Source organism: Marmota flaviventris, chromosome 17 (assembly GCF_047511675.1).
Source record: "Marmota flaviventris isolate mMarFla1 chromosome 17, mMarFla1.hap1, whole genome shotgun sequence".
Lineage (NCBI taxonomy): Eukaryota > Metazoa > Chordata > Mammalia > Rodentia > Sciuridae > Marmota > Marmota flaviventris.
Window position 1 is genome coordinate 34,595,207 of NC_092514.1, and position 26,316 is coordinate 34,621,522.

Sequence of the window (26,316 nt, forward strand, 5' to 3'; positions counted from 1 at the left end):
GATATCATCTCGCTTCTAGCTCTAAAATTTTATAGCTCCATGATTCTCAACAATGAGCACACTCCCAAGGCTCTCTGTCAAAAGAGAGATGGATCTCCTACAGCCTGGGTTGGGCAGGATGCTGTTCGCTGTGGCGTAGCAGGAGAACCTCTGATCATCCATTATTATTTCAGGACTCTCCTCTGAGGCCCCAACCATGGGGGAAGGGCAAGCCACAGGCATCAAGGAGATGGATGGGGAGCTGACAGCTGTCCCTACACCTGAGCAGCCAGAACGAAGTGTCCACTTTGTCACCACGGCCCCCACTCTGAAGCTGCTCAACCACCACCCACTGATGGAGGAATTCCTGCAAGAGGGGCTGGAGACGGGCGAGGAGGAGCTGAGGCCAGCGCTGCCTTTTCAGCCTGACCCACCTACACCCTTCACTCCAAGCCCCCTGCCCCGCCTGGCCAATCAGGACAGCCGCCCAGTCTTTACCAGCCCCACCCCGGCCATGGTTGCAGCACCCACACAGCCCCAATCCAGAGAGGGACCTTGGAACCTGGAGTCAGAGGCCCCAGTGCTTCGGATCACAGCTCTTCTACCTCCAGGGCCCAGCATGGCAGCGCCCACCCTACGCCCAGGGGAGAGGCCCAGTACTACACCCCCCACCAGAGCATGGACTCCGACTCAAGAGGGTCCTGGAGACATGGGCAGGCCGTGGGCTCCAGACGTCATGTCCCAGACCATGGGGCTTGGGATGGAGGGAACCATCACCACCTCCACAGCTTCAGGGGATGACGAGGAGACCACCACCACCAGCACCATCATTACCACCACCATCACCACCGTCCAGCCACCAGGTCAGCTACCTGCTGGCTTGTAGATCTGAAAGTGGGAATGGGGGGAGCTGTGGGGGCCCCTAAATGCCTGGCTCTGATGCTGTGCCAGCCTGCCCTGGCCTTTGGCACCAAGGTCCAGCCTGCAGGAGGCATGTAGATTGGAACCAGATAGACCCAGGTTCAAAACCTGATTCCACCAACTACAACATGCCCCTGGGAGTTTTATTTAATCTCTCTGAGCCTCAATTATAAAATGGCAATAAGAAAACCTACCTCTCTGAGCCATGGTGAAAACTGAGATAAGACTGTATGTAGTAGCCACTTGCTCAGTAAAAGGCAGTTCCGTTTTTTTTTTTTTTTAGTTCTCAGTGAACCTTTATTTTCTTTATTTATATGTGGTGCTGAGAATCGAACCCAGTGCCCCACACATGCTAGGCAAGTGCTTTACCGTTGAGCCACAACCCCAGCCCCCTTGGCAGGCCCATTCTTTCAACAGGGGAATAGATATCCCTGGAGGTGGGCTCTATGACACATACACACATGTACACATCTAGAGTTCAGCCTTAGCTGGATCCACTTCACCAGAGTTGGGCTTAGTCTCCCTTCTTCTCCTGTCCTTCAGGCCCTTGTAGCTGGAATTTCTCTGGCCCAGAGGGCTCTCTGGACTCCCCTGTAGCCCCCAGCTCACCCTCTGATGTCAGCCTGGACTGTTTCTACTATATCTCTGTCTACCCTGGCTATGGTGTGGAGATCAAGGTAAGTGACCTGGATCTGACAAGGGCAAAGTTGGGGCTGGTGTGTTAACCTTTCCCCATAAAGGCACCTGCTATGCAGGAAGTGGAAATGTCTAGGGGCATCAATGGTGTGAGGAGTACCTACAACCAGAGTTGGAAGATGGGTGTAAAAAATGGTTGGATTCTGTTCTATGTGCCAGGGAGTGGAGAGGGATACTGCTCTCACCCAGCAGTGCACTGGGAGGGCTGTTGGTAGGGTAGAGTGCCCATCCTCTTCCCCCAAGGATTTGCTCAGGGGCTCTAGCCTTGGATGGGAAGGGGATTGGATGAGCATGAACTCTGTATCTGAGTCTATGTGGTGAGTGGAGAAAATGCAGAGGGACTTGGCTGGACCTGAGAGCCATGAAGCCTCATTTACCTATTTATTCATCCATTCATTCCTTATCAAGTCTTCCCTGAGAAGCTACTGGGATCTTCTCCTCCAGGTGGGAAAGTGGTGGGAAAGACTGATGTGGTCACACCATTAGAGCGGTGACAGCTGGCAGGAGAGCCAGACTTTCCCCCAGCCTCCTGATCCTCCTCATCCCTCCTTCAGGATTAAGACTCTCTTATTTTTTTTTTCTAACTAATTAATTAATTAATATATTTATTTATTTTGTGTGGTAATGGGGAGTGAACCCAGGGATGCTCTATCGGTTAGCTACATTGCCAGCCCTTTTGAGACAGGGTCCTGCTAAGCTGCTGAGGTTGGCCTTGAAGCTGCCACACTCCTGCCTCAGCCTCCTAAGTCACTGGGATGACAGAGGTGCACCACCATACCTGGCTGGGATGAAGACTCTCTCCAACCCCAGTCCTGAGCCCAAATGTCCTCACAGATGTCCCACAGATTCCTCAAACTCCATAAATCCAAGTCTGTCTTTTTGTTTCCCCAAACCGGCTCATCACCCCACTCTGTCCAAGTCAGAAACCTGGAGCCAGATAGTGCAATGTGGAGGGCACCCCGGAACTGTGCAACGAACGTAGGGTCACCTTGGCCCTTCCCTTACCGTCTTCTAGTCCCATGAACTCGTCCCAGGTTCTGTCATGACACCCCCCAACTCTCACATTTGCCTGCTTCTCTCCCTTCATCTCCACAACCGTCATATGGTCCAGCCCCCATCATCCCTAGCCAGTGATGCAGTGACCACCTTCCTGGTCACCTGCCCATTTCTCCTCCCTACTACCCCCCCACACTTATACCACAGTCATTTTTCTGCAATGAAATCAGTTCTGCACCCCCACCCCCTGCCTCTCCATTCTGAATCAGGGCCAGTCCTCTGGGCCATCTCTTGCCACTGCTTCTCTTGTTGGCTATGCCCGCTTCACACCGAAGAGCTTGCAGCTGACTGACAGGGCCTAACCTTCCCAACCCCTCAAGCCCCAATTACACAAGCTGGTTCTTCTGCCTGGAAGAGTCCTAACACCCCCTCCATCACTTTTTCTGGATCTTCTCCCCAGATCTTCAAAGCTAGGATGGGGGATAATCCCAGCTCTTGTTGTTCTGCCTTCTATGGGTCTGTTCACAGCCATCCCCCTCCCCAGCTGGACTGTGAGCTTGTCGGGGGTGCTTTGCAGCACAGTGCCCAGGATGGGATGGAGGAAGGAAGGAAGGAAGGAGGTGACGTCTGGCCTGGGTGTTGGAGGCTGAGGTAGGTAGAGGAGAGCACTTTGTCCAAGTGAGGCAATCAGGCAGGGGACTGAGAAGTCACAAGAAGGGCACCACAGGAATCTGGCAGAGCAGGACGGAGCTAGAAGCAGGCTGCTCCCAGCCTGTTTCCCACCCATCCCAAGTCCCACATGCGCCTGGATCTGGGCCTGAAGCCAGCCATGCTGGTCCTGGAGCAGAACCTCCAGTTCTCCCTTCCGGGGAACTTAGGTCCAGGTCTCTGAGCCAGGCCCTGAGAGGGAGGACCCTCTCCTCCCCCTGCTGGGTTCCATCCCTTCTTCCCGCAACTATTTGTTCCTGCTCTGCCAAACCCTGGGCCCCTCACTCTGGGCTGACTGGAAGGGCAATTAGGAACAGCCTCCCCCCTCTCAAGCCATTAGCACTCAGCGCCGCTTAATTAAGGTAATTAATGTAAAATCATCACCTAATGAGAGGTGGCACCGGCTGTGGCTCACAGGGTGGAAGGCGCCAGCTGCAGGTGTGGAGAAGGGAATGGGCGGGGACAGATGCCAGGCTGGGCACCCCCCTGCAGGCCTGGGCCAGCTCCCCCTACCCCCCAAGTCGACCATCCCCTGTGAAACCCACTGGGCCTGAATGGTACCCCCACCCCCAGCAGGATGGGTATCAGATAATGGGACAAGATGGGATTGATGCTGCCTCTGTCTGTCCCTGCCCTGGCCTGGGCCCAAGCTCCACCCTGACGCCTACCCCCTCACACAGCCCTGGGTCTCTTGTCTGGTGCTGCTACATTTTTTTCATCCGAATGCAAAAGCCGTTACCAGGCAACCTTGAGAAGACCTGCCACAGCCCTGGACTGCCGACAGGGAACATGGCACACGCTGGCCCCACCCTCCACCTCAGCACCATCAGGACAGAATCCTTGGGACCTCCATCTTCTCCAGTGGCCTGAGATAGAGTCTGAGGCCATGAGGGGCATGGGGTGGCTAGAGCTGGGTCAGCACCTGATTTAGGAGGAACAAAATGACAGAACAGGCTGAGTTGAAGCAGGATTTAAGGTTCTTTTTCCAGGGCCAGTTCTAGCAACTTCCACCCTGCCTAGACCTCCTGGTCACACCATGCAGGCCCTTTGGGACCTGAAGAATTACTGACATTGCAGACCAAGATCCACTAGATAGTTTGGAAAAACCGAGGCCCGGGCAAGGCAAGGGAATTGCCTAAGATCACTCAGTTAATTATTAACTAATGTTTTGTTTTGGTGTGGGGGGGCAGTAATGGGGATTACACCCAGGGACTGAGCTATTTCCCCAGTCCATTTTTATTTTGAATCTCATTAAGTTGCTTAGGATCTTACTAAACTGTTGAGGCTGGCTTCAAACGTGATCCTCTTGTCTCAGCCTCCCAAGTCTCTGGGATTATATGTGTGCACCATCACACCCAGCTAACTAATGTTTTCTAATGAATGGATTTGTGTCACAAACCTAAATTGAGCACTTACTATATACAAGGCCCTGTCCTGGGCACAGGGGACACAGACCTTCCTGGATGGGGGACTCAGAAATCATAAGTAGCAGCCAGGCACAGTGGCTGAGGCAGCTAGTAATCATAAATAGCATCAGTGGCTTGGAAGATTGAGGCAGGAGAATCGTGGGTTCAAAGCCAGCTTCAGCAAAGAGAGGCGCCAAGCAACTCAGTGAGACTCTGTTTCCAAATAAAATACAAAATAGGGCTGGGGATGTGGCTCAGTGGTGGAGGGCCCCTGAGTTCAATCCCTGGTACCGAAAAAAAAAAAAAAAAAAAAAAAGAAATCATAAGTAATATGACCACAGGATGCTCAGTGCTGGTGGAGATGGAGATGGAGATCATAAGGGCTGAGGGAATAACAGGACAGGTTGCTTCCCAGCCTGGGAGTCAGGCTGTAGGTGAGGGTACCTGCCAGAGAAGAAGCCAGCTGCTAAGCCTGGAATGGGAAAAAGCAAGTGTGGCAAGTCTGGCCTTTGGAGGCTGCCCCAGCTGGTTTGGAAAGGTGACTTTGTTGCATAGGAGCAGATCATGAGGGTAAAGATCAGGATTATATTCCTGCCTAAAGAGCAGCACCCTCCTGCCTAGGCTGACAATTGAGCCAGACGGGGGTTGGATGGGTGCACCTAACATTCCCTAAGAGGGTTCCAGAGAGCAGGGAGCAGCTGTGCCCACCTCCCCCAAGGGTTTGATCAGGGGATCAGGAGAGCCTGGGATGGGCAGGGCATTGGGGGGGGGGGGGCAGTGTAAATCTCTGTGGCTGACAGGAAACACAGGGCTGCCTGGCTGAACCTAAGAGACCTAGAATGCTTCCTGCTGCTCCTCAGACTTGGGTGTGGGGACTACTTTTGACTTGTTTCCACCAGGGTCCAGAGAAGACCTTTCAGGATGAGTAAGCTAGAGCCCCATGGTCCACTGGGTACCATCCTCTCCCCAGGCAGCCAGTCTCCCCCTGAAGACTCCAGGCCTTTCTGGGCCAAGTGCCTGCTTCTCACTGCATTTTGGCATTCCATGAGCCTTGCCTCTGCCAGCTTCCATCTTGGCTTGGCTGCTCCCTTTACCATCTGGAGTCTGGGCACAGCTGCCCACAGTCCTTGCCCTCATGCCCAGGTGGCCCCGTTGGCACACAGCAATCCCAGACCAGTCCAGCTGTCAGTTTGATGGCCAGAACACCCACCCTTCTAAACTGGGTCAAGACCAGGCCTGATGTGAGCACCAGGAACAGAGGGGAGGGATTTCTGGGCAGCTTCCTATTTCCTGGCTCCAGGAAGGCCCCTGGGGGAGGTGGGAATGTGCGCTAGAAGGTTTGTTTCAGTGGATTTAGTTCCCTCTCTCCACCCCTGATATTATCCCACAAGGTATTAGGGATGCATGCCAGTTCAGAAGGGCACAGAAGACACCATGTAGCACTGGGGTTCTGGTCCTGGCTCTGCAGCCAGCCTCCCAGTGACTGAGAGAAGCTGTTTATCTTCTCTGAGCCTCAGTTTCCCTCTCTGTAAAGGGAAATTAAACAGGATACTGCCTGAGGCCCCGTCCAACCAGTCCCCCTGAGTGTAGCTCCTTCTCAGGGTTCAGGAAACTCCTTCAGAAACTCAACTAGGTGGTGGCACCTCAGGTCTGTGGCCCTTCTTCCTGGTTCTCTGCCAGAGTGTACTCATGGAGGGAGTATGGCAACCGAGAGTCCAGAGGAGCTGTGACCAGCATGTGACGATGGCCCTCAAGTGTCACGGTGGGAGTGGTACACGGAGGCATCCTTGAGCTCCTCTGCCTATGGAGCCTTGTGCTGCACATGTGTAAAAACCAGGGCATCCTTTCCTCTGTGTGTCACACCATTTAGACACATGCTGGAGGCCTGACTAGAAGCTTCTATAAGATGGACAGCACAGCTGGGCATGGAGGCACATACCTGTTATCCCAGCAGCTTAGGAGGCTGAGGCAGGAGGATCACGAGTTCAAAGCCAGCCTCAGCAACTTAAGTGACGCGCTAAACAACTCAGTGAGACCCTGTCTCTAAGTAAAATACAAAATAGGGCTGGGGATATGGCTCAGTGGCAAAATGCCCCTGGGTTCAATCCCTGGTACCAAAAAAAAAAAAAAAAAAAGACATGGCTTATAACCTGGGAGGTGGCAGAAAGCAATCCACCCCCTGGTGTGCTGGAAATAGAGCCATGTTATATAGCCCAGGGTCCTGTGGAAATTGCCCTCAGCTCTCCTGTCTTCCCCTCCTGGACCCTAATCCCCCAGGCCCCCTCCTGTCACTGGATAGGGCAATGGGAAGACAGCCCTCCTGAGCAGAGCTGACATTTCAATCTGTCTCCCAGGCTCTTCAGATGCCTGCAAATTGCATCAAGACTTCATCTCTCCCCTTGTCCAACACCCAGCCCTGTCTGGCCCCTGTCAGCCTGGCCCTCAAACAAGTGACAAATTACATTTCAGCCACTGCAGTGGGTGCATAACTGGGTACTTGAAACCCAGGGGACTAGAGATGCACAGGGAACCTCTGGCTGAGAACAGGGAGCCTTCTGGATGGGAGGCACTTTGTTCCACACCCTCATTCCAATTCTTACCACCAAGCTAGTCTGGGATCCAGGCCACCTGGAGGGAACCATGCCTCCCCAGATCAGAGGGGGCCAGAGGTCTCAGCTCTCAATTTTCCTAGATTTACAGGCCACTCAGGGAGTGGATGGCTAGTGGGAACTCAAATTCCAACATCATGAGAAAACCAGACCAGACCAGGCTAGGCTAAGATCCACCTCCCTGCTAAACCTAGGGGCCTGGAGCCTGGGAATGAAGATGTCTAGAAGTCTATTTCTGCAGGTGATAGCCTCATGAGGCTGGGATGGGGAAAAAACTGCCTTTGCCTCCAGCCAGGAAAGACTGCTTCTTAACAGCTGTGTGACCTTTTGCAAGTTTCTTAGCCTCTCTGAGACTTGTCTATTTGTGGGGATTTTACCACAAATAGACACATTGTAGGTGCTCTATGAATGGTAATGTTTTTTTTTTAATTGTTACTGCTGCTATCATTCTCTGAACCCAGCAAATCAGAGAGATCCAGGAGCAGGAAGTTAGAGGTCAAGCTAAAAGCATAAGAGGAATTAGGAAGAAAACACAAATTTAATTTGTACTTCTCTGCTTTTGCTCATGTCATAATTTCCCTGTAGTGAACGTCCTCCCTTCCTCCTCCTCCCAGCTCCCCGCTCTTCAAGGCACTCTGAAACCCACCTGCCACATGTGCGTTCCCCGAGCCTCCAAGCCCTCCGCTCTCCCCTCGAGGATTCCTGCTGCACGCATTCAGTGCCACTTAAGGCAGAATTATATGCTGCCTGGCGTCTCTCGATAATTACAGATTCCACGTGTGTGAGTCTTGTTTTCCCAACTCGAGAATCACAGAATCTCCAAGTTTGAAGGGACCTCATCCAGCCTCCGCCTGCTGCAGGGATTCCCTGAGGAAAGTTCCCAACAGATGGTCCGGCAGCCTCCACCCAAATGTGCCTGGGCCAGGAGCTCCCCACTGAGAGGAGGCACTTCTGCCCTTAGCACCCTGCCTTGGGCCTTCTCTTCAGTTGCCAAGATCCTCCCGATCTTTCCTTCCAGGCCTGGGTGGGGACCTCTGCCTGCCCTTCTGCCCCTTCTAGGGTCCTCAGGGCACATCTAGTCTCAATACTCACCTTTTGAGGGGCTCGGAGCCGGGAAACACCCATCTCTTTGGACCTGGCTGGGCTCAGCATCCTCTGCTGCTCAGCTCCCAGAGCTCTGGCGGGGAATGTGCCTCCCTGGCCTACCCATTTGCCTTCTCCACCCACCTGTATTGAGACTGGCCAGTAAAGAGGGCGTTGTGACCCCAGATGCCACCCCAGGATCTAATTGGAGAGAGGACAGAGGACCCAGTGGGAGAGCCTGAAGCACAGGGACTGACTGGCCAGGCCTGAAGGGTAGAGACCCTGATTTTGTTTTTCGTTTGTTTTGTTGGCACTGGGGATTGAATCCAGAGATGCTTATCCACTGAACTACATCCCTAGCCCGTTTTAGTTTTTTTGTTTTGAGACAGGGTCTTGCTACATTGCTTAGGGTTTCATTAACTGCCAAAGCTGGCCTTGAACTTGTGATCCTCCTGCCTCCTCACTGTCGTAAATCATGGTGCCCAGCAGGTCCTGAGATCTGAAAGGACGACCAGGTTCATGACGAGGGGAAGAAGGGAAGGTGCTCCCTGAGCAAATACCCAGAGGGGCAGAGGCGGGTAGGAAGCCAGGGGCTGCAGTGCAGGGACACAAGGCTGGCGAAGTCACTGGAGCCAACTGTGAGCTGGGAAGTTTGGACCTTGTCCTCTGGGCAACCTGAAATCAACAGCAGAGTTTGGGAAAGGAGAGAGATACAATCCCAGGCAGCCTGGGAGATGAGGGGTGGGACCTGGTTAAAAGGCCATCCTCAGGTAAGAAACAAAGAGCAGGATGTGCTTAGAGCCAAGAGAGCAGCAGACCCAGGTGTTAACCCTCGAAGGCCCTGCCTCAGAACAACATGTTGGGGTTCTTAGACTAAGAAGATCAGTGCTTTTGAGTTGCTCTTGTTAAAAGGCAGAATATGATTCTACAGATCTGAAATGGGATCCGAGATTCCACATTTCTTGCAAGCTCCCAGGTTGCAAGAAATGTGGAATCTCTTTTGCTTCTGGTCCAGTGACCACATTTCAGAGTAGCAAAGATCTACACAAGATCACTGTAAAGCAAGGGGACTGAAGCTCAAATAGGTGGCATACTTGTCCATGGTTAGGATGAGATCCGAGACCTCTGGGATTTCTAGATTCCCAATCCAGTGCTCCTTTGATCAAGCTATGATGTCTTTTCCCTTCTGGGCAGTGTCTGTGGTTGTCCCATCCTTGTTTGGATGGAGAGATGGCACCCAGAAGGATGTTCCAGGGATTGAAGGCCTGAAGATCAGGGTGCCGGCAGAGGAACATGTGACAACCAGCAGAAAGGATCAGAGCAAAAGACCTAGAAAAGAGAAACAATGTGGAGACACACACTGACACATGGAGGGGGTTGGAAAAGGCCAAGCTGAGCAGCCAGCAGGGGCCACGTTGGACAGGGCCTGGAGGACCAAACTAGGAGTTCAAACTAGTACCAAGGTCTTCGTGGACTCAAAGGGAGAACACTGGAGGGTTTAAACAGGGAAGCACCAAGATGAGTGACAGGCCTGGGACCTGTCTGGCTGCAGTTCAGAAAACATTGATGTAGAAGGAGGAGGGGGTTAAGCCCTCCAGGCAGGGAGGCAGGCCAGTGGCTGCTGTTCTGATCCGGGTGATTTGAGGTCTACTTGACAGACTGAATGACTGATTGGATGTGGGGTCTGAGGGAAGAGGCAAAATGCCAGTTTCTGACTTGGGTACCCAGGTAGTTAGCAAGATCATTCCCTGAGATGGGAGCCCAGGGAGCTACTGGTTGGGGGAAGAGGGTGGTTCAGTATGAGGTAGACTGGGTGTAAGGAGACTCTGAGGCATCCCACAGGAATGTCCAGGGGAAGCTTAGGACCTCACATTGTTGGCTGGACTCTCAGATGCCATCTAGCCTGACACATCCCTGCTTTCCAGATGGGGGTGGGTACTGTTGGGAAAAGTATGAACGGCAGCCATACCCCAGAGAAAAAACCCCAACATGGCGCCTAAGCACCTCTTTTTCCTACCTTCTTCTTTTCTGCAGTGGCGCGAAAAGTTCCCGCCCGTGTGAACTCTCCCGCCGGCGCCAATTTCAAATCTCGCTGGCGGGGAACCTTAGCCCCAATGAGAACTAATTCCTGGGCTCCAGAGCTGATATCTGAAAGAACTTGCCAATAAACGGGTTGCCTGCCATTTATCTAAACCCTACCATCTCCCCCTTAGTTCTATATAAGCACACTGCTTTTTGCAATAAAATTGGAATTCTCCCGGTGAAGTGTCTTTGCGTGGGGAATTCTTTCAGGTACAGGAAGCATTTGAATCTCCTCCTCACTAACTGGTGTACTTGCAAAGCTTTGGAGACAGACAAGTCCCAGGTCTGCTTATACTCTCCATGTGACATTGGGTAATTTAGTTAATACTTCTGATTTCAGGTCCCATCGTGCAGTTACTGAGCTTCACAGTGCCTAGCTCAGGGCCTAGAGCTCTGATGCCCAAGGGGCACTGAGGATCAGCTGGGGGGCCTGTAGGAGGCTGAGGACAGCAGGGCTCAGGCAGCTGGGAGAAGTCTGACTGCTTTGCTTTGCTCTCTCCAATCCACCCATAGGTTCAGAACATCAGCCTCAGAGAGGGGGAGACAGTAACCGTGGAGAGCCTGGGGGGCCCTGACCCGCTGCCCCTGGCCAATCAGTCTTTCCTGCTACGGGGCCAAGTCATCCGCAGTCCCACCCACCAAGCAGCTCTGAGGTTCCAGAGCCTCCCACCACCAGTTGGGCCTGGCACCTTCCATTTCTACTACCAAGGTAAGACCTGGGAAGCTAAGAGAGGAACCAGCCCAGGCTGGCTGACCTCTGGGGATGTCTGGTGCTGTTACAGCTGAGGGGACAAAGGGAGGGGCTAATAACCTACTGCACAGGTGCCCAGTAAGCTCTATACAAATATAAGTATGGCTCATGGGACTCAGGAGCAGGTAGCCCCCAGGTGTTGCCACCGTCATCTGCTCGTTCACTCATTCAGTACAATTTGAAGGCACCTACTCTTTGCCAGGCTTGTGCTGGACTTTGGGAATATCAAGTTGTACTAGCCCAGGCCCTTGCCCTCAAGGTTTCAGAATCTCAGGAGGAGGCAGTCATTTACACAGGCAATAACAATAGAAGCCTCTCTCCAAAGGGGGGGGTCAAGGTCAAAGGGGTTTGAAAATGACTATCTGGAGGCCTTCCTCCTCTACCTGGGACCTGCCTTTGCTCCAGTCAGCTCATAACACTTTGGGAAGAAGGAGGTGGCATGGTGTAGTGGGGATCTCTTAGGCTCAGAAGATGGGCAAATCTGCATTTGAATCTCCTTCTCACTAACTGTTTACCTCAGAGGTCATTTCACCTCTCTGACCCTCCTTTTCTTACTGTAAAATGAGACCAAAAACATCTACCCCACAAAGTCATGGTTAGGAGTATACAAAATGGGCTGGGCATGGTGGCACACACCTTTAATCCCAGCGGCTTTGGAGGCTGAGGCAGGAGGATTGCAATTTCAAAGCCGGCCTCAGCAAAGTGAGGTGCTAAACAACTCAGTGAGTCCTTGTCTCTAAGTAAAATACAAAATAGGGCTGAGGAGGTGGCTCAGTGGTCAAGTGCCCTGAGTTCTATCCCTGATCCCCCGTGCCCCCCACCCAAAAAAAAGGAGTACAAAAAAAAAAAAAAAAACAGTGCAAATCAAGTGCTCCACTAAGGAAACTAGTATTGCACAGTTTGCAGGATGGGAAGGGGAGGAAAAGGGGACTTGGGACTCTGCTGCTCCTCCAGTGGTATCCTTCCTGCCCATCCCACTCCCTGGGCCCAAATAGCAACTTGATTCTTTGCACCAGTTAACCAGTTCAGACTGGAGAGCACTAATTGGGAAATAATTGGTGTGAACAATCCCGAGATTGTCTTGCATTGTTGTGGGCACTTCTGCAGCCCTGCGGGGGAGGGGGTGGAGGGGGACCAGCAGGTGGGCAGGCACTCCAGAGCTAGGCATGTCCTGTACCCCACCCTAGGAGTATTTGCCCTATTCTGGCTTCTCCACTCAAACTGGGGGAGCAGTCTGGCGTGGCAGCAGGGAGTCTGTCGGTGGGCTGGGATTTGGCAGAGGCAAGGGGCCGGCCCGAGGCCGGGGTGAGCATCTAGGCGGCCCGCCAGTCTCCCTAATGGCTCATCAATCCTCCCAGGCAGCCGGCGTAATTTCACGCCATGGTAACCTTTTCTCTTGCCGCAAATTCCTTTGCACAAAACTCCAGAACCCACTCTCTGTCAGGCCAGAGGAAAGTGGCTGAATGGCAATGGGTTGGAGGCCCAGCAAAGGGGAGCATACCCCAAGGAAGGGCTGGGAGAACTGGCCCGGTCCTGCTCTTTCTGGGCTCCCGGAAGCCCTCCCTCCTCGGCCCAGTTTTTGTCAATGATCAGCTCTTTCCTTAATGAGTGTAATTCCCCTAATTATAGGCTGTAATTAGCCCTGATCCCAGAGATGGGAACAGGAGGAGCGTGTACTCACACGCGCATCTTGTGGGCTGGAGAAAGAGGGTGCCAGGAGGGGAGGGAGAGGCCTGGTACCCATGCCAGTGTGGGAGCTGTCCAAGCCAATGTGGGAGGTCACAAAGATGGGTCCCCACAAGGGCAACATTGGCAGGACCAAGTTCCAACTCACCACGCTCTCACAGTCTCTGGCAGGGTAGGAAGGCAGTGGGTCCTGACAGCGAACCCCTCCTCCATCCTGAGCACTCCTGGCTCTGAACTTGGCTCCAAAAACAGATGCCAATGAGAAAATAACTCAACAGATTGCGGTGGTGCAGCATCGCCCAACGGTTGTCATGGCAATAGGAGGAAGCTCATCCTGGGAAGAGGCATTTTAACCATTATAAAGGCTTGGGGGCTTCATTCTCCGCCCCCAGCCTGTTGCCCTTGCCTCATCCTGGCCCCGTTTCCTCATCTGTGAAATGAGGGGACCTCTGTTCCCAAGCTGTGCTTGAACTCAAGGGGAAGTTGCAAGTGCAAGTGCTGAGCCTAAAATCTGGCTCAGGGTCTAGACCTCCTGGGGGTGGTGCCCCATCCTCTCCTCTCTTTGTATAGTGTCCCAAGTTCTTTCACAATCCCCATCCCATCATGGTCTGGGATTTCTCCTCAGGGCATTGGGACCAGCCACCCTAAACCCAGGGCAGCCTTGTCTGTTATCCTCAGGTTTATCTGAACCTAGGTTTCTGCTTTAACTGGGGAAGTAGGAGTAGGAGAGTGTGGAAAACCAATGGGCTCCAGAGCCAGGTCACGTCCCTACTCTAGCACTTACCTGCAGTGTGATGATGGCACACAGGCCCTCTGAGCCTGTCTCTCTGAACCTCTGTTTTCCTTATCAAAACATGGGTTAATAACCCCTACCTTGCCTATCTCCTTCCCAAGCAAATTGTATCAAGTAAAAAGGGTGTGAGAGGGCTGGGGGCTAGAGCTTAGTCGGTAGAGTGCTTCCCTTGTATGCACAAGGCCCTGGGTTCAATCCCCAGCACCACAAAAACAAACAAACAATAAAAGGGTGTGAGAGCACTTCAGAAACTGGCAAATGCTTCAAATGTGAGGTGCTATTATTACTCAAGATTACAAACTAACAGCAAGCTGAGGTGTTAGGTGATAGTTCTAAGCCAGGCATTGCACACATTCCTCTGAGTTAACCTCTACAGCATTGAATGCAATACTCAAAATGGGTGGGGAAACCTGGAAAACTGAGGCACAGAGAAGGAAGGTAACTTGCCTCAGATGACACAGCAAGTAGGGGAGCCCATATTCAAACCCAGACTTTCTGACTCTGGAGCCCACCTCCTAAACATTGTCCTGTACTACCTGCCAATCATAACTAGCCTCTTAATGGCTATTCTCTGTGAAAGAGGAAAGAGTATGACCCATCCTCCTGCTTTCACAGACAAAGCAACCAAGAACAGGACAAGTGAAAGTCACAGAACAGCACAAGACTCGGGTTTTAGGGCTCTGGTCTGCCCAGGAGGGTAGCCCCATTTTCTATTCATGCAAAGACACATAGAGGCATAGCCCAAGCTTGCTCTCAGCCCCTCTCCTTGAACCCTTCAGGCCTTCTACTGCACTTCTCACCCCCAAGTCAGGATCTCCATTTTTAGCTGCCGCACCAAGTTTGTCCCCAGGGCTGGGATTTGCCAAGTAGTTTTGTAGGATTTTCTGCCATCGTGTGGTCATGCTTGGTATGACAATTCCCAAAGTTCCCAGGTTTACCAAGGCAACTAGTCCCACTTTCAACTTCTATGAATGCTGCTCCGCCTCCACACCTTAGCCTTCATCCTCTCTTTAAAAGAAGTCCATCACCATTGCCCCCAAGCTATTTAACATTTCTCAATGAATACTGGGGAGTCTTTTGCTGCTGACTTTAATTTTTCCTGCTGCAATTTATTTTGTCTCCTACAGGGAAAAAGATATCAAAACTTTAGGTCTTATAGGTGGTTTACTATTTCAAGTTCTTTTGCATCTACATATCATTCCATAAAAACTTACTTTTTTCAGTACTGGGGATTGAACCCAGAGACATTTTGCCACTGAATTGCATTCCCAGCCCTTGTTATTTTATTTTTTACTTTGAGAAAAGGTCTCCCTAAACTGCACAAGCTAGCTTTGAACTTGCAATTCTCCTGCCTCAGCCTCACAAGTTGCTGGGAGTGCAGGCATGTGCTAACTGTGCCCAGTCATAAACACTTATTAAACATGTATTGCCAAGTTGGGTGCAGTGGTGCACACCTGTAATCCCAGTGACGCTGGAGGCTGAGGCATGAAGATTACAAGGAGTTCAAGGCCAGCCTTAGCAACTTAATGAAGCCCTAAGCAACTTAGCGAAAACCTGTCTCAAAATAAAAGGGGCTGAGGATGTGGCTCAGTGGTAAAGCACCCCTAAGGTTCAATACCCAGAAGGGAAAAAAAAATGGATGTGTTATCAGCTGGATGACAGGAAAACCAAATGGAATAAAATACTATCTCATTTAATCTCACAATAAACCTATAGGTGGGCCAGCATGGAGGGAGTGGTACCAGGAATTGAATTCAGGGGCTCAGCCACTGAGCCAAACCCCTAGCCCTTTTTTTTAAATTTTGTATTTTATTTGGAGTCAGGGTCTCACTGAGTTGCTTAGCACCTTGCTTTTGCTGAGGCTGCCTTTGAACTTGCAATCCTCCTGCCTCAGCCTCCCGAGCCTCTGGGATTACAGTGCCCAGCTTGGGCCAGCATTTTGAAACCCATTTAACAAAAGAGGAAACAACACAAAAAGATTAAATAAATTGTCCAAAGTGTCACAAACTTTGGACCAGAACCCAAGCCTCCTAACCTCCAGCTCTTTGCTTGTTCTATTAACCAGCCTAGGCTGCTGAAAACTTCATTGACACCTTCTAGAGAAGGGATCAGGAGCTTTTCAGAAACTTTAATGCTTCCTGGTCCAAATGACACATCAAGGACAAACTGGCACAGGCCTTCACACGCCCTCCCATAATGGCTCAGTCTCCCCCACAACACACAATATCACCTGTTCTTTCTCTGCAGCCTATCTCCTGAGCTGCCACTTTCCCCGACGTCCAGCTTATGGAGATGTGACTGTCACCAGCCTCCACCCAGGAGGAAGTGCCCGCTTCCACTGTGCCACTGGCTACCAGCTAAAAGGTGCCAGGCTCCTTACCTGTCTCAACGCCACCCAGCCCTTTTGGGATTCCCAGGAACCTGTCTGCATTGGTAAGTGGTCACTGGGGAGGAGGCTGAGTAGGAGAGCAAGGCGGGGGCTCAGTCCCACTCTCTATTGCTGTCTGGTACTTTTATTTACTCTCTATAAGGAAATCAGAAAATGGTCAGTCACTTTAGCGGTATTCATCTAACCTGCATTTATTGAGCTCCTACTGTATGGAGGCACCACAGGTATACAGAGTTAAATTAAATAGGGATTCTGACCTCAAAGAGATCATAGTTCCAGGAAAGGGGAAAGAAGGCACATAGGTCACTAATTTCCAGAGCCGGAAGTAAAAGCTACCAGAAAGAGACATAAAGTAACCTGGAAGGAGAGGAAGCAATCACTCTTAGTCGGGTATTGAGGAAGCTTCCTAGAGGTGGTGGCACTGAAGGGTTGACATTTCCATGGAGGTAACAATGTGGGCAATGACATAGGGACAGGAAGGAGAGGGTGTATAAGGGCACAGAAGACAGCCAGGTGGAGAGGGCAGAGGGAGCGCCTTGACTGGCTGGCCAAGCTATGAGGTGGGGAGCTGTTGAGGTTTTTGAGAGGAAGTGGGAGGAGCTCAGAACTATTCTCAGGTGACCCAGCCTGGTGGCGGACTCATCTGAAGTCTGGGAGGCCAGCCAGGCAAGAGGGATTGAACTTCAAACATGTATTTGGGAATACACAGGAAGGAAGAAGTTCCAGAGACCCTGATGAGGGAATGGGAGGAAAGTAAAAGGGGACCCGAGGTTCTGGTCCTGGCTGGCAGCCAACCTAAGGGGGCTCTTGGTGGGTGGGGAAGGAAGATAGGGCACATGTTTTGTCCTCAGTATGACAGGCAACTTTGGCTTTTTTCTTTTGGGGAGGGAAGGGCTTGAGTTTTTGAACCTTATTCCATTCTATAAACTTTTGCTGGTGCTAGCCACAATCAAAGATGAATAAGACAGGTATGTCCTCTGCCCTTAAAGGTATCCCTAGTCTTCTGGGAAGACTGGTGGGCAGCTCAGTATGGCGGGGGGGGGGGGGGGGGGGCGGATAGGCTGTGACAGGGCTAACATAAGTGTGTGCCAGGAACCCAGGAGGGGTGGAGGGGGGGGGATTCTGAAAGGAGAGAAGAGGCAGCAAAGCTTCCTGAGGAGGAAGTGGAAGGCTTCCAGAAATGTTAGCTTGGGAAAGTGGCACAGATTCTGGAACAGCAATGAAGGTGTGGAGACCTGCAACAGCATGCCACAGTGAGGACGTGGTGAGGTGTGCCTAAAGGAGAGGGTATATAGGAAGGAGAAACTGAAACTGAGCCAGCGGAGCTGGATCCATGAAAGTCTTGAACGCTGTTTTGAACTTGAACTCTATCCTGAGGGCAACAGGGAACCACTGAGTGATTTTTAAGCCAAGTATAGGATGTGATTGGATTTGAAGGGCGAGTTCATGCTGAGACCAAGCTGAAAGGTAGTTCCACCTTCTCTGCCAAGAAATAGAGAAGAGATCATCCCGGCCCCCTAAAAAAAAATGTATTAGGTTACAATATTCTGCTAAATGGAGCATTTGCAGGCAACAGTACTGGGTACTGGTCATGATACCCTGGTCGCTGAGAGCAGGAGGGTCCAGAGCAGTGACCAGGAAAGGAAAGCCCAGAACCAGCCAGCTCCTCCTGCTTTAGGCCCCTTTGTTGGCCCCACTTAACTGCCAGGAGTTTGTGGCCAAGTAGCACAGGGACCCTGCCAGCTGGGCTCAGGTGACCTACTCAGCCTTTCCTTGGGAAGAGAGGACAGTACCAGGCCAGAGGGGTCAGTCTGTAGAGGCCCTAAGGTATCAGCCCAGGAATGACACTAGTGATGACTGAAGAGCTATTTCAGAAAGTATTGGAGGCCACCTCCGGCCAGCAGTGTTGCCAAGGCACAGGTTTTGGGGTGGATGGCAGACAAATCAGGCATTTGCCCTCCCTAGTCTAGTCCTGCTCCTCTTTTTTACATTCATTCACTCATTCTACTCACCTAGCCCTGAACACCCACTCTGCCCCTGGCCTGAGATGACCTGGTTCCTGCACCAGGGGGTCCTACTGAAGGGACAGATCTAAACAAATAAATGGTTTTATTTTGTTTATTTGTTTATTCACTTATTTATTTATTTATTTATTCATTCATTTTTGCAGCACTGGGGATCAAACCCAGAGCCGCACACAAACCAGGCAAGCCAGATAACTGGTTTTGAGAAAAGGAGCATGAGTCAGAGGTAGCAGATGTATCCAGGAAGGTCAATACCTAGACTAAGGACTTTAATAAAATCTATTTTGGGATTTGGGGAAGCCAGGGAAGGCCTCCTAGAAGAGTCAACAGAGAGGGAGGGAACTGGGCATGGTGACACATGCCCATAATCCCAGCAACAGGAGGCTGAGACAGAAGGATCAAAAGTTTGAGGCCAGTCATCTTAGAGAGACACCGTTTCAAAAAACAGAGGGAACATTATCCCAGTCCGTAAAGCTAGGCAGTGACAGATCTACTGGCAATCAGGACAGTTGCATATGGCTGGATGTGGTGGCACACACCTGCAATCCCAGCAGCTCAGAAGGCTGAAGCAGGAGGATTGCAAGTTCAAAGCCAACCTTAGCAATTTAGTGAGGCCCCCAGCAACTTAACAAAATGCTGTCTCAAAGTAAAAACAAACAAACAAATTAAAGAGGGCTGAGGATGTGGCTCAGTGGTAAAGCACCTCTGAGTTCACCCCCCCCCCTTAAAAAATGCATATGAAAAGTCTCAGAGATGTGAAAGTTAGTTTAGGAGGTAGGAGGATTCTGAAGTCCAGGCTGCCTGGAACTGCAGGGTCATAGGGCTAAAATATGGACCACTAGGACCATGGCAGCGGAGTTGGCAGAGAGACAAAGGTCCCTATGCCCCATGCAGAAGGGACAGGGCTGGGATGGGGAGGAAGGCTTGTGAGGCTGCTAAGGATACATTCAGAGACCCAGCCCAAGTCCATCCCTGTCTCAAAGCTGCCTGCGGTGGAGTGATCCGCAATGCCACCATCGGCCGCATTGTCTCTCCGGGCTTCCCGGGAAACTACAGCAACAACCTCACCTGCCACTGGCTGCTTGAGGCTCCTGAGAGCCAGCGGCTGCACCTGCACTTTGAGAAGGTCTCCTTAGCAGAGGATGATGACAGGTGAGGGGCTGTCCTAGTGGGTGGGAGTGCCTGACCGGGTAGTACCCTTTTGGAGGGATGCCGAAGCCTGGGGCCACACCCTGTCTGGGTCAGTGACCAGCCACATAGCTGCCACTCTCCTGGCCTAGGCTCATCATTCGCAATGGGGACAATGTGGAGGCCCCGCCTGTGTATGATTCCTACGAGGTGGAATACCTGCCCATTGAGGGCCTGCTCAGCTCTGGCAGACACTTCTTTGTGGAGCTCAGTACTGACAGCAGCGGGGCAGCTGCAGGCATGGCCCTGCGCTATGAGGGTGAGCCTGCTGGGGCCTCACAGGGTGGGGACTAGGGCCTTCCTCCCATACCTTCCCCCTCTGCCTCCATTCTATCACATCCTTCCAAGTTGGCCACCCCCTGCCCCTCCCCTGGGGCCCAGGATTCCCAGAGCCTCTTGTCTAGATTCAGGCCCTCTGGTCCAAAAGAATTAATTCTCCAGAGTTTCAGAAGCAAAATTGGCCCTAATACTTGAGAAGAGACCCATATATGCATGCATTCATTAATCCACTTAAAAAAAAATCTACCCAGCAACTTCTATGCATTAAACACAAAATTAGGCAATGGAAATACAATGGTGATCAAGATGGCCTCCTGAGCATAATAGAGATGGATGCTCTGGGCTGTTCCCATCCCCCCACTGCTCCCTGCTCCAAGCCCAGGACATACCTTTGCATTTAGGAATGAAAAGGGGAGGGCAGTAGAAGATGTCTGCCCCATGTTTACCCTGTTTGAGGCTGAGCTGGACTGGCTCTGTGCTTCACAGCCTTCCAGCAGGGCCACTGCTATGAGCCTTTTGTCAAATACGGCAACTTCAGCAGCAGCGCACCCTCCTACCCTGTGGGTACCACAGTGGAGTTCAGTTGTGACCCTGGCTACACCCTGGAACAGGGCTCCATCATCATTGAGTGCATTGACCCCCACGACCCCCAGTGGAATGAGACAGAGCCGGCCTGCCGAGGTCAGTAGGCACTAGAGGAGGGGCCTGCAAGGGCAGTGAGTAGGGTGGGTACCAAGGAGATAGCCACAGATTCTGGGGCCACAGGGGCCCTGTGACATGTGCAATTCATATGTTCCCCTGAGGTGGAGAGAGGGGCTCCCAGCAATGGGTGAGTGCTTCTGTGGGCAGGTGGCAGCCCCTGGACAGTACTGGGGAGAAAACGGAGGGGACGTGCCTCCCGGGCCTCCCTTGCCTTCCAGCTGTGTGCAGTGGGGAAATCACAGATTCAGCCGGCGTGGTGCTCTCCCCCAACTGGCCAGAGCCCTATGGCCGCGGGCAGGACTGCATCTGGGGTGTGCACGTAGAAGAAGATAAACGCATCATGCTGGACATCCGAGTGTAAGTGCCTTCCGGTCAGGCCAAGCCAACTAACTCCTGAGGTCTAAGGACATATCTTATCTAGTCCATCGGGGTCTCAAGGGCCTTTCCTGACCTGTTTGTCCTCCATCCTCCTCCACAGGCTGCGCATAGGCCCTGGTGATGTACTTACTTTCTATGATGGGGATGATCTGACAGCTCGAGTCCTGGGCCAGTACTCGGGGCCCCGTGGCCACTTCAAGCTCTTTACCTCTATGGCTGATGTCACCATCCAGTTCCAATCGGACCCAGGGACTTCAGTGCTGGGCTATCAGCAGGGATTTGTCATCCATTTCTTTGGTGAGCTTGTCCCTGGCTCACTCCAAATGCAGACACCAAATCATGGCAGATCAAAGAGGATAGGGTAATCAGGAGCCTGAGTGCTCTTTTTGAAAAGGGAAAGCTGGAAGAGCTCCAGGAGAAAAAGAGCCCTTTTGTTGCAGCATGAAGGATTTGGAGAGGCAGCAGGAGGAACTTTCCTTAACAAAGAAAAAAAGCTGCTGGGAATGGTGGCACATGCCTATAATCCCAGCAGCTTGGAAGGCTGAGGCAAGAGAATTGTGAGTTCAAAGCCAGCCTCAGCAACTTAGCAAGACCCTGTCTGTAAATAAAATATAAAAAAGGGCTGGGGATGTGGGCTCAGTGGTTAAGCGCGCCTTGGTTCAATCCCTGATACCAAAACAACAACAACAACACACACACACACACACAAAAAAAAAAAAAAAAAAAAAACCTAAGGAAAAGTGTTGGACTCTATTTACCTTTCTAGCTGTCTTTAATAGAAATGACAATTTATTTTCCTTACACTATCTGGCCTCTTCTCTCTGGCCAGAGGAACTGGCCAAGGTGCTTTGGGAAATAAGGCTGAAGTTTAGATGATTCCCCTGATATTCAGAAGACAGAACAATGTCAGGGACAGGCAAGGAGGGACCCCTGAGCCGGGAGGAATGAATCTGAGCCTGCCCTGGCCAGTCTAGGCCCAGGACAAAGTGGAAGAAGCTAGAGTGCCCTTGAGTTAAGGGTCTGGCCCAGTTGCTTTGGTGTTGGCTAAAGGATTGCATCTTGCTGCCTCTGTGCCCCCAGAGGTTCCCCGCAATGACACATGTCCAGAGCTGCCTGAGATCCCCAATGGCTGGAAGAGTCCATCACAGCCTGAGCTGGTGCATGGCACTGTGGTCACTTACCAGTGCTACCCTGGCTACCAGGTGGTGGGATCCAGTGTCCTCATGTGCCAATGGGATCTAAGCTGGAGTGAGGACCTGCCTTCATGCCAGAGAGGTAAGTGTCCCTGTTCCCCCTTGATCCCCTGCCCAATCCAACCTGCAAGCCCCTCTCCTGGGTTTATGAGAGAGAATCTAGTGTGTTGTCCCCACTGTCTTAGCTGGTATTCTTGAAGTTCTTATACCTCTCAGCCTTAGTTTCCTCATCTATGAAATGATGATACCTTTTCATAGGGTCATCAGCCAAGTACTCCAAGTTATTTCATTCCTGGTTATGGCAAATCAGTATTTGTTGACCCTAATGAATGGAAGGAAACACACCAGAAAAATGGTAGAGACATTGAAGTAGGAGGTGGAGTCATGTAATACGAAAATATTAGCTGGCTGGAACAAAGCCATGGGCGGATTGGCCTTTGTTGAGTCCTCTCTCCATCACCTCCCATTCATAGTGACTTCCTGCCATGACCCTGGGGATGTGGAACATAGCCGACGCCTCATATCTAGCCCCAAGTTTCCTGTGGGGGCCACCGTGCAGTATATCTGTGACCAGGGTTTTGTGCTGACGGGAAGTGCCATCCTCACCTGTCATGACCGCCAGGCTGGCAGCCCCAAGTGGAGTGATCGGGCCCCCAAGTGTCTCTGTAAGTGTCAGATGGGTAGGAGGGGAGTCTCTGGTTGGAAATAAAAGAGGCTGCCCTTGGCCTAGAGGCTTGGCATTCTCACTGGGCTCTGCCTGCTCTGCAGTGGAACAGCTTAAGCCGTGCCATGGCCTCAGCGCCCCTGAGAATGGTGTCCGCAGTCCTGAGAAGAGGCTACACCCAGCAGGAGCCACTGTCCACTTCTCATGTGCCCCTGGCTATGTGCTAAAGGGTCAGGCCAGCATCAAGTGTGTGCCTGGGCATCCCTCGCATTGGAGTGACCCCCCACCCATCTGTAGGGCTGGTGAGTGCCCTGCCCTCCCTTAAAACCTTGCCTAGCCCACAGGGCTACTCTGGCAAAGATGTCCAATGTTGAGAACCAGAACCACCTTCCTGTGTCCCCCTTCAAAATTACCTTGGTCTCCCCAGTCTCTGCCAAATCCTTCTGACCTGGAGTGGGCTCTCCTTGGACAAATCCTTCCTGTGATCAGCCCACTACCTCTGCTCCTTGCATTAGTGGTTTGGCCCACTGGGCTCACCCACTGCCCTTGGCCCTCCCCTCTTGTTCCAGCCTCTCTGGATGGGTTCTACAGCGGCCGTAGCCTGGATGGTGAGTCCTCACCCTTGAGGGCCAGGGAAGTGGTCTCCCTGCACCTGGTTGTCACAGCAGCTCCCAGGCCACGGGTTCCCCACAGGTAGAAGGCAAAGAAAGAGAGGTCTGGGCCTAACAGGGTGAAAAATTCTTTCCCTACTCCTAGAGAGCTAAAGGGAACTGCTATCTGGCTGCCTTTGGGCAGAGATTAGAAGTGGGCTCCTGGTGAAAGGGACCTCTGTCCAATCCCATCCTCTGTTTTCAGTTGCCAAAGCACCTGCTGCCCCTAGCACCCTGGATGCTGCCCATATTGCTGCTGCCATCTTCTTGCCGCTGGTGGCAATGGTGCTGTTGGTGGGAGGTGTGTACCTCTACTTCTCCAGGTGAGTGTGCCTTCCCTTCTTGCTCTGCATACCTGACTCACTCCTGCACTGCACTCCTGCCTTACAGGCTTCTCTGCCCTACAGGCTCCAGGGAAAAAGTCCCCTGCAGCTTCCCCGAACGCGTCCTCGCCCCTATAACCGCATCACCGTGGAGTCAGCATTTGACAATCCAACCTATGAGACTGGAGTAAGTACCCAGGCTAGCCTTGACACCCTCTCCAGAATTCAGTTCTGTGCTCCCTTGGATAGATATCCCTGAGGGTCCTGCTAAGCCCTCTCTCTTTCCCTTTTCCTTGGGAAGGTGGATTATGACCTAGCAAGCCTTATACAAGTTTCCAACTCCCAGCAGTCTCTTTCCTTTGCAGGAGACGAGAGAATATGAAGTCTCCATCTAGGTGGGAGCAGCCCAGGCAGGTTCACGCAGCCCAGCATCATGGCTCCTGGCTTCCTGCTGTCGCTCTGGCTCCTGTACATACCACCTGGGAAGAGATGCCATCCATCCCTCAAGAAGTTGTGCAATGCCTATGATGGCCTATTTTCTTGGCACCACTGCTCACTTAGGGCCCTTCCTTAGGCCCAAGTCAAGGGGTACCTGACTCAAGGGACACCTGTCATCATCAATAGCCAGTGTTCTCTCAAACATTCCCCACACTCTGGCCCTCCTGCCTGGAAGGCAGAATAGGAGCACCTCTTTTCCCATGGCTACCACCCAGCCCTGGACTAACTCAACAGTGGTGGAAACCACACCAGGCTGCTACTCACAGGGCCATCACCAGGAGTGAAAACCACTCTCAATGGTGACCTTGGGTAGTCCTGGAGTGCCAACATTAGCCCCTTAGGGCAGTCTCTGGCCCTTCGCTAAAGCCTCAGAAATGGACAATTCAGCCCCCTGCCCTGAAATGGTGGAGGCAATAATTCTAAGGGACCCAAAGGGTGTAGGGACTCTACCCAAGTTCAGGGTGGGCTCCAATGGGCACATATACTCCACACCAAAGCAGGACACCCGACTGCTCCCTTGCAGCCCTATACCCTGAAGTGAGGGGGGACCCTCTCCTGATGTTTGTTGGCCTATTACAAATACCCCCTTTCCTATTAGTCCTTCATCCAAGCCCCTTGGCAGGCTGCTCCTCCTGCCACTGTGTAATGGTGTAAGGGGAGTGGGCAGGTATATTCTGGAGATGAGCAGAGGTCCAAGGACCCAGGAATTTAGCATGGGACAGAGTCTGAGAGCCCCAGGAGCTGGCTGAAGGCAATTTTGTATATATAATGTATTATATGGGGTCTGAGCTCCAGCCAGAGAACAATCTTTTATTTCTGTTGTTTCCTTATTAAAATGGTGTTTTTGGAAAAAAAAAATCAAGCAATGTTCAGGTGGATGGTGCTTTCTTGGAGGGAAGGGGGGTGGTAGATGAATGGGACATGAACCTCAGGACCATATAGTATGCTGAACCCACTAACCAATATCCCTCAGCTTTTATTTTACATGCAGTTGAGTAGGCACCATGGTCCCCAAAAGGTCAATGCAACAAATGGCAGGTGAAATGAGAGCTTCCACTGGGTGGTGCCACAGGGGTGAGAGCCTAGGAACCCAGCTGTTCATTCATTCCAATACCTCACTTCTTCCTCTACTAGATCTAGAAAAGTAAGCTGGCACACTACCAAACCTTTTTCAATGCCACTGGATTGCCAACAAGACCCAGGAAGCCTGACACATCTCTCCTTTCCCTTCTTTTCAAGCAAGCAAGCAAGCAAGCCTTGGTAAATTGGAATAGGGATCAGAAACTGAACTCCTGGACATTAAGCCTTAGTTTGACTTAGCCTCAGAAACCATCCAGATTGTCAAGAGCAGGGACAATGAAGTTTAAGGGTTTGGTGCCTAAGTTAGGCAAAAGCCCAGGGGATATGGAAAGAGTGGCTAGGTGGGATCTACTTGACTTCCCCCTCCATATATCCCACAGAGCTTCCTGAGATGAAAGTATCTGCTTGGCGTAGGTCCCCAGCATGCACATTCCATGCTTGTTAGAGGTGTGCCCTGCATGGCTGCTCTCCAGAATAAGAGCAAGGGAAATATGGGAACTCAAAAGCCAGAAGACAAAAGTCCCTGAAATAAAAAATAGCAGCAACCAGCACCTTCAGCTTCTGAAGTCTTCCAATTGGGAGGTCTTGACCACAAATCATGGCATTAGACAAGCAGCTTTGAAGGAACCATAAGTTCCAGTTCATGCAGAATGCAATGCCTATATTAGCCACAAGAGGTCGCTTCCAAAGGCATCTGTATCCCACCTGCTCTTCCCCAATTCCTCTTAAACAACTAGCGCAGGAGCTCTCCAAGGTGGCACCAACTCCTGTCACCACTAGGCTGACCTATCTTCCAACTTCCAAGAGGGAAAGTGTGTGGAGTGTCTAGCTCCCCTGGCACTTGTCAACAAAGTCAAGTCTTGTTTCCTTCATTGGCCCCGGCCTGTTCCTGTTCTCAGCTGCAACTGATAGTGATGATCAAAGCAAAGCTCTGCTTACTGGGTATGTGCCAATGGCTGACTTCTCTCTCCCATAATACCTTCAGGCTGACACAGCAGCATAACTGGGCTCTCAGCAGGGGGAATGAAACCAAAGAGGGCACATGAAGTGTTAACTTCTAAGGGATTGTGACATAAAGTACAATTACAGGAAGAACAAGGTTTTGCCTCTTCCATACAAGCAGTCTAGCTCCCTTTCTGAGGATCACACCTCTGACCCAATAAAGTCTGTTGTTTGCTAAGGCTGACAGAAGGCATAAAGTAGTAAATTTACATGACATTCTTTACTACTGCGTGAGC

The 26,316-nt window shown here is 51.7% G+C and overlaps 1 protein-coding gene across 2 annotated transcripts; it reads left to right on the forward strand.

Moving 5' to 3' along the window:
* The first annotated feature begins 478 nt into the window (after window positions 1–478).
* On the forward strand, window positions 479–24,743 carry Sez6 (seizure related 6 homolog). 2 transcript variants are annotated; one of them, XM_071603164.1, is made up of 16 exons: window positions 479–842; window positions 1,444–1,577; window positions 10,994–11,189; window positions 15,958–16,143; window positions 19,107–19,275; window positions 19,404–19,570; window positions 20,077–20,271; window positions 20,511–20,649; window positions 20,771–20,967; window positions 21,751–21,945; window positions 22,337–22,528; window positions 22,632–22,829; window positions 23,097–23,135; window positions 23,383–23,500; window positions 23,585–23,687; window positions 23,866–24,743. In XM_071603164.1, the coding sequence occupies exons 1-16, from the start codon at window positions 494–496 to the stop codon at window positions 23,893–23,895; spliced, it is 2,607 nt and encodes an 868-aa protein (XP_071459265.1). In that variant the 5' UTR covers window positions 479–493; the 3' UTR covers window positions 23,896–24,743. The 2 variants fall into 2 exon arrangements, with proteins under 2 accessions (XP_071459265.1, XP_071459266.1); XM_071603165.1 differs by having other exon boundaries at window positions 23,850–23,882.
* The last annotated feature ends 1,573 nt before the right edge of the window (window positions 24,744–26,316 follow it).

Excerpts from the sequence above, each read along its gene's own strand:
- Sez6 (XM_071603165.1), top strand. The coding sequence starts at position 494 with ATGGTTGCAGCACCCACACAGCCCCAATCCAGAGAGGGACCTTGGAAC. Across the intron at positions 843-1,443 it reads CACCACCGTCCAGCCACCAG|GCCCTTGTAGCTGGAATTTC; the intron begins GTCAGCTACCTG and ends CCTGTCCTTCAG. Across the intron at positions 1,578-10,993 it reads GCTATGGTGTGGAGATCAAG|GTTCAGAACATCAGCCTCAG; the intron begins GTAAGTGACCTG and ends ATCCACCCATAG.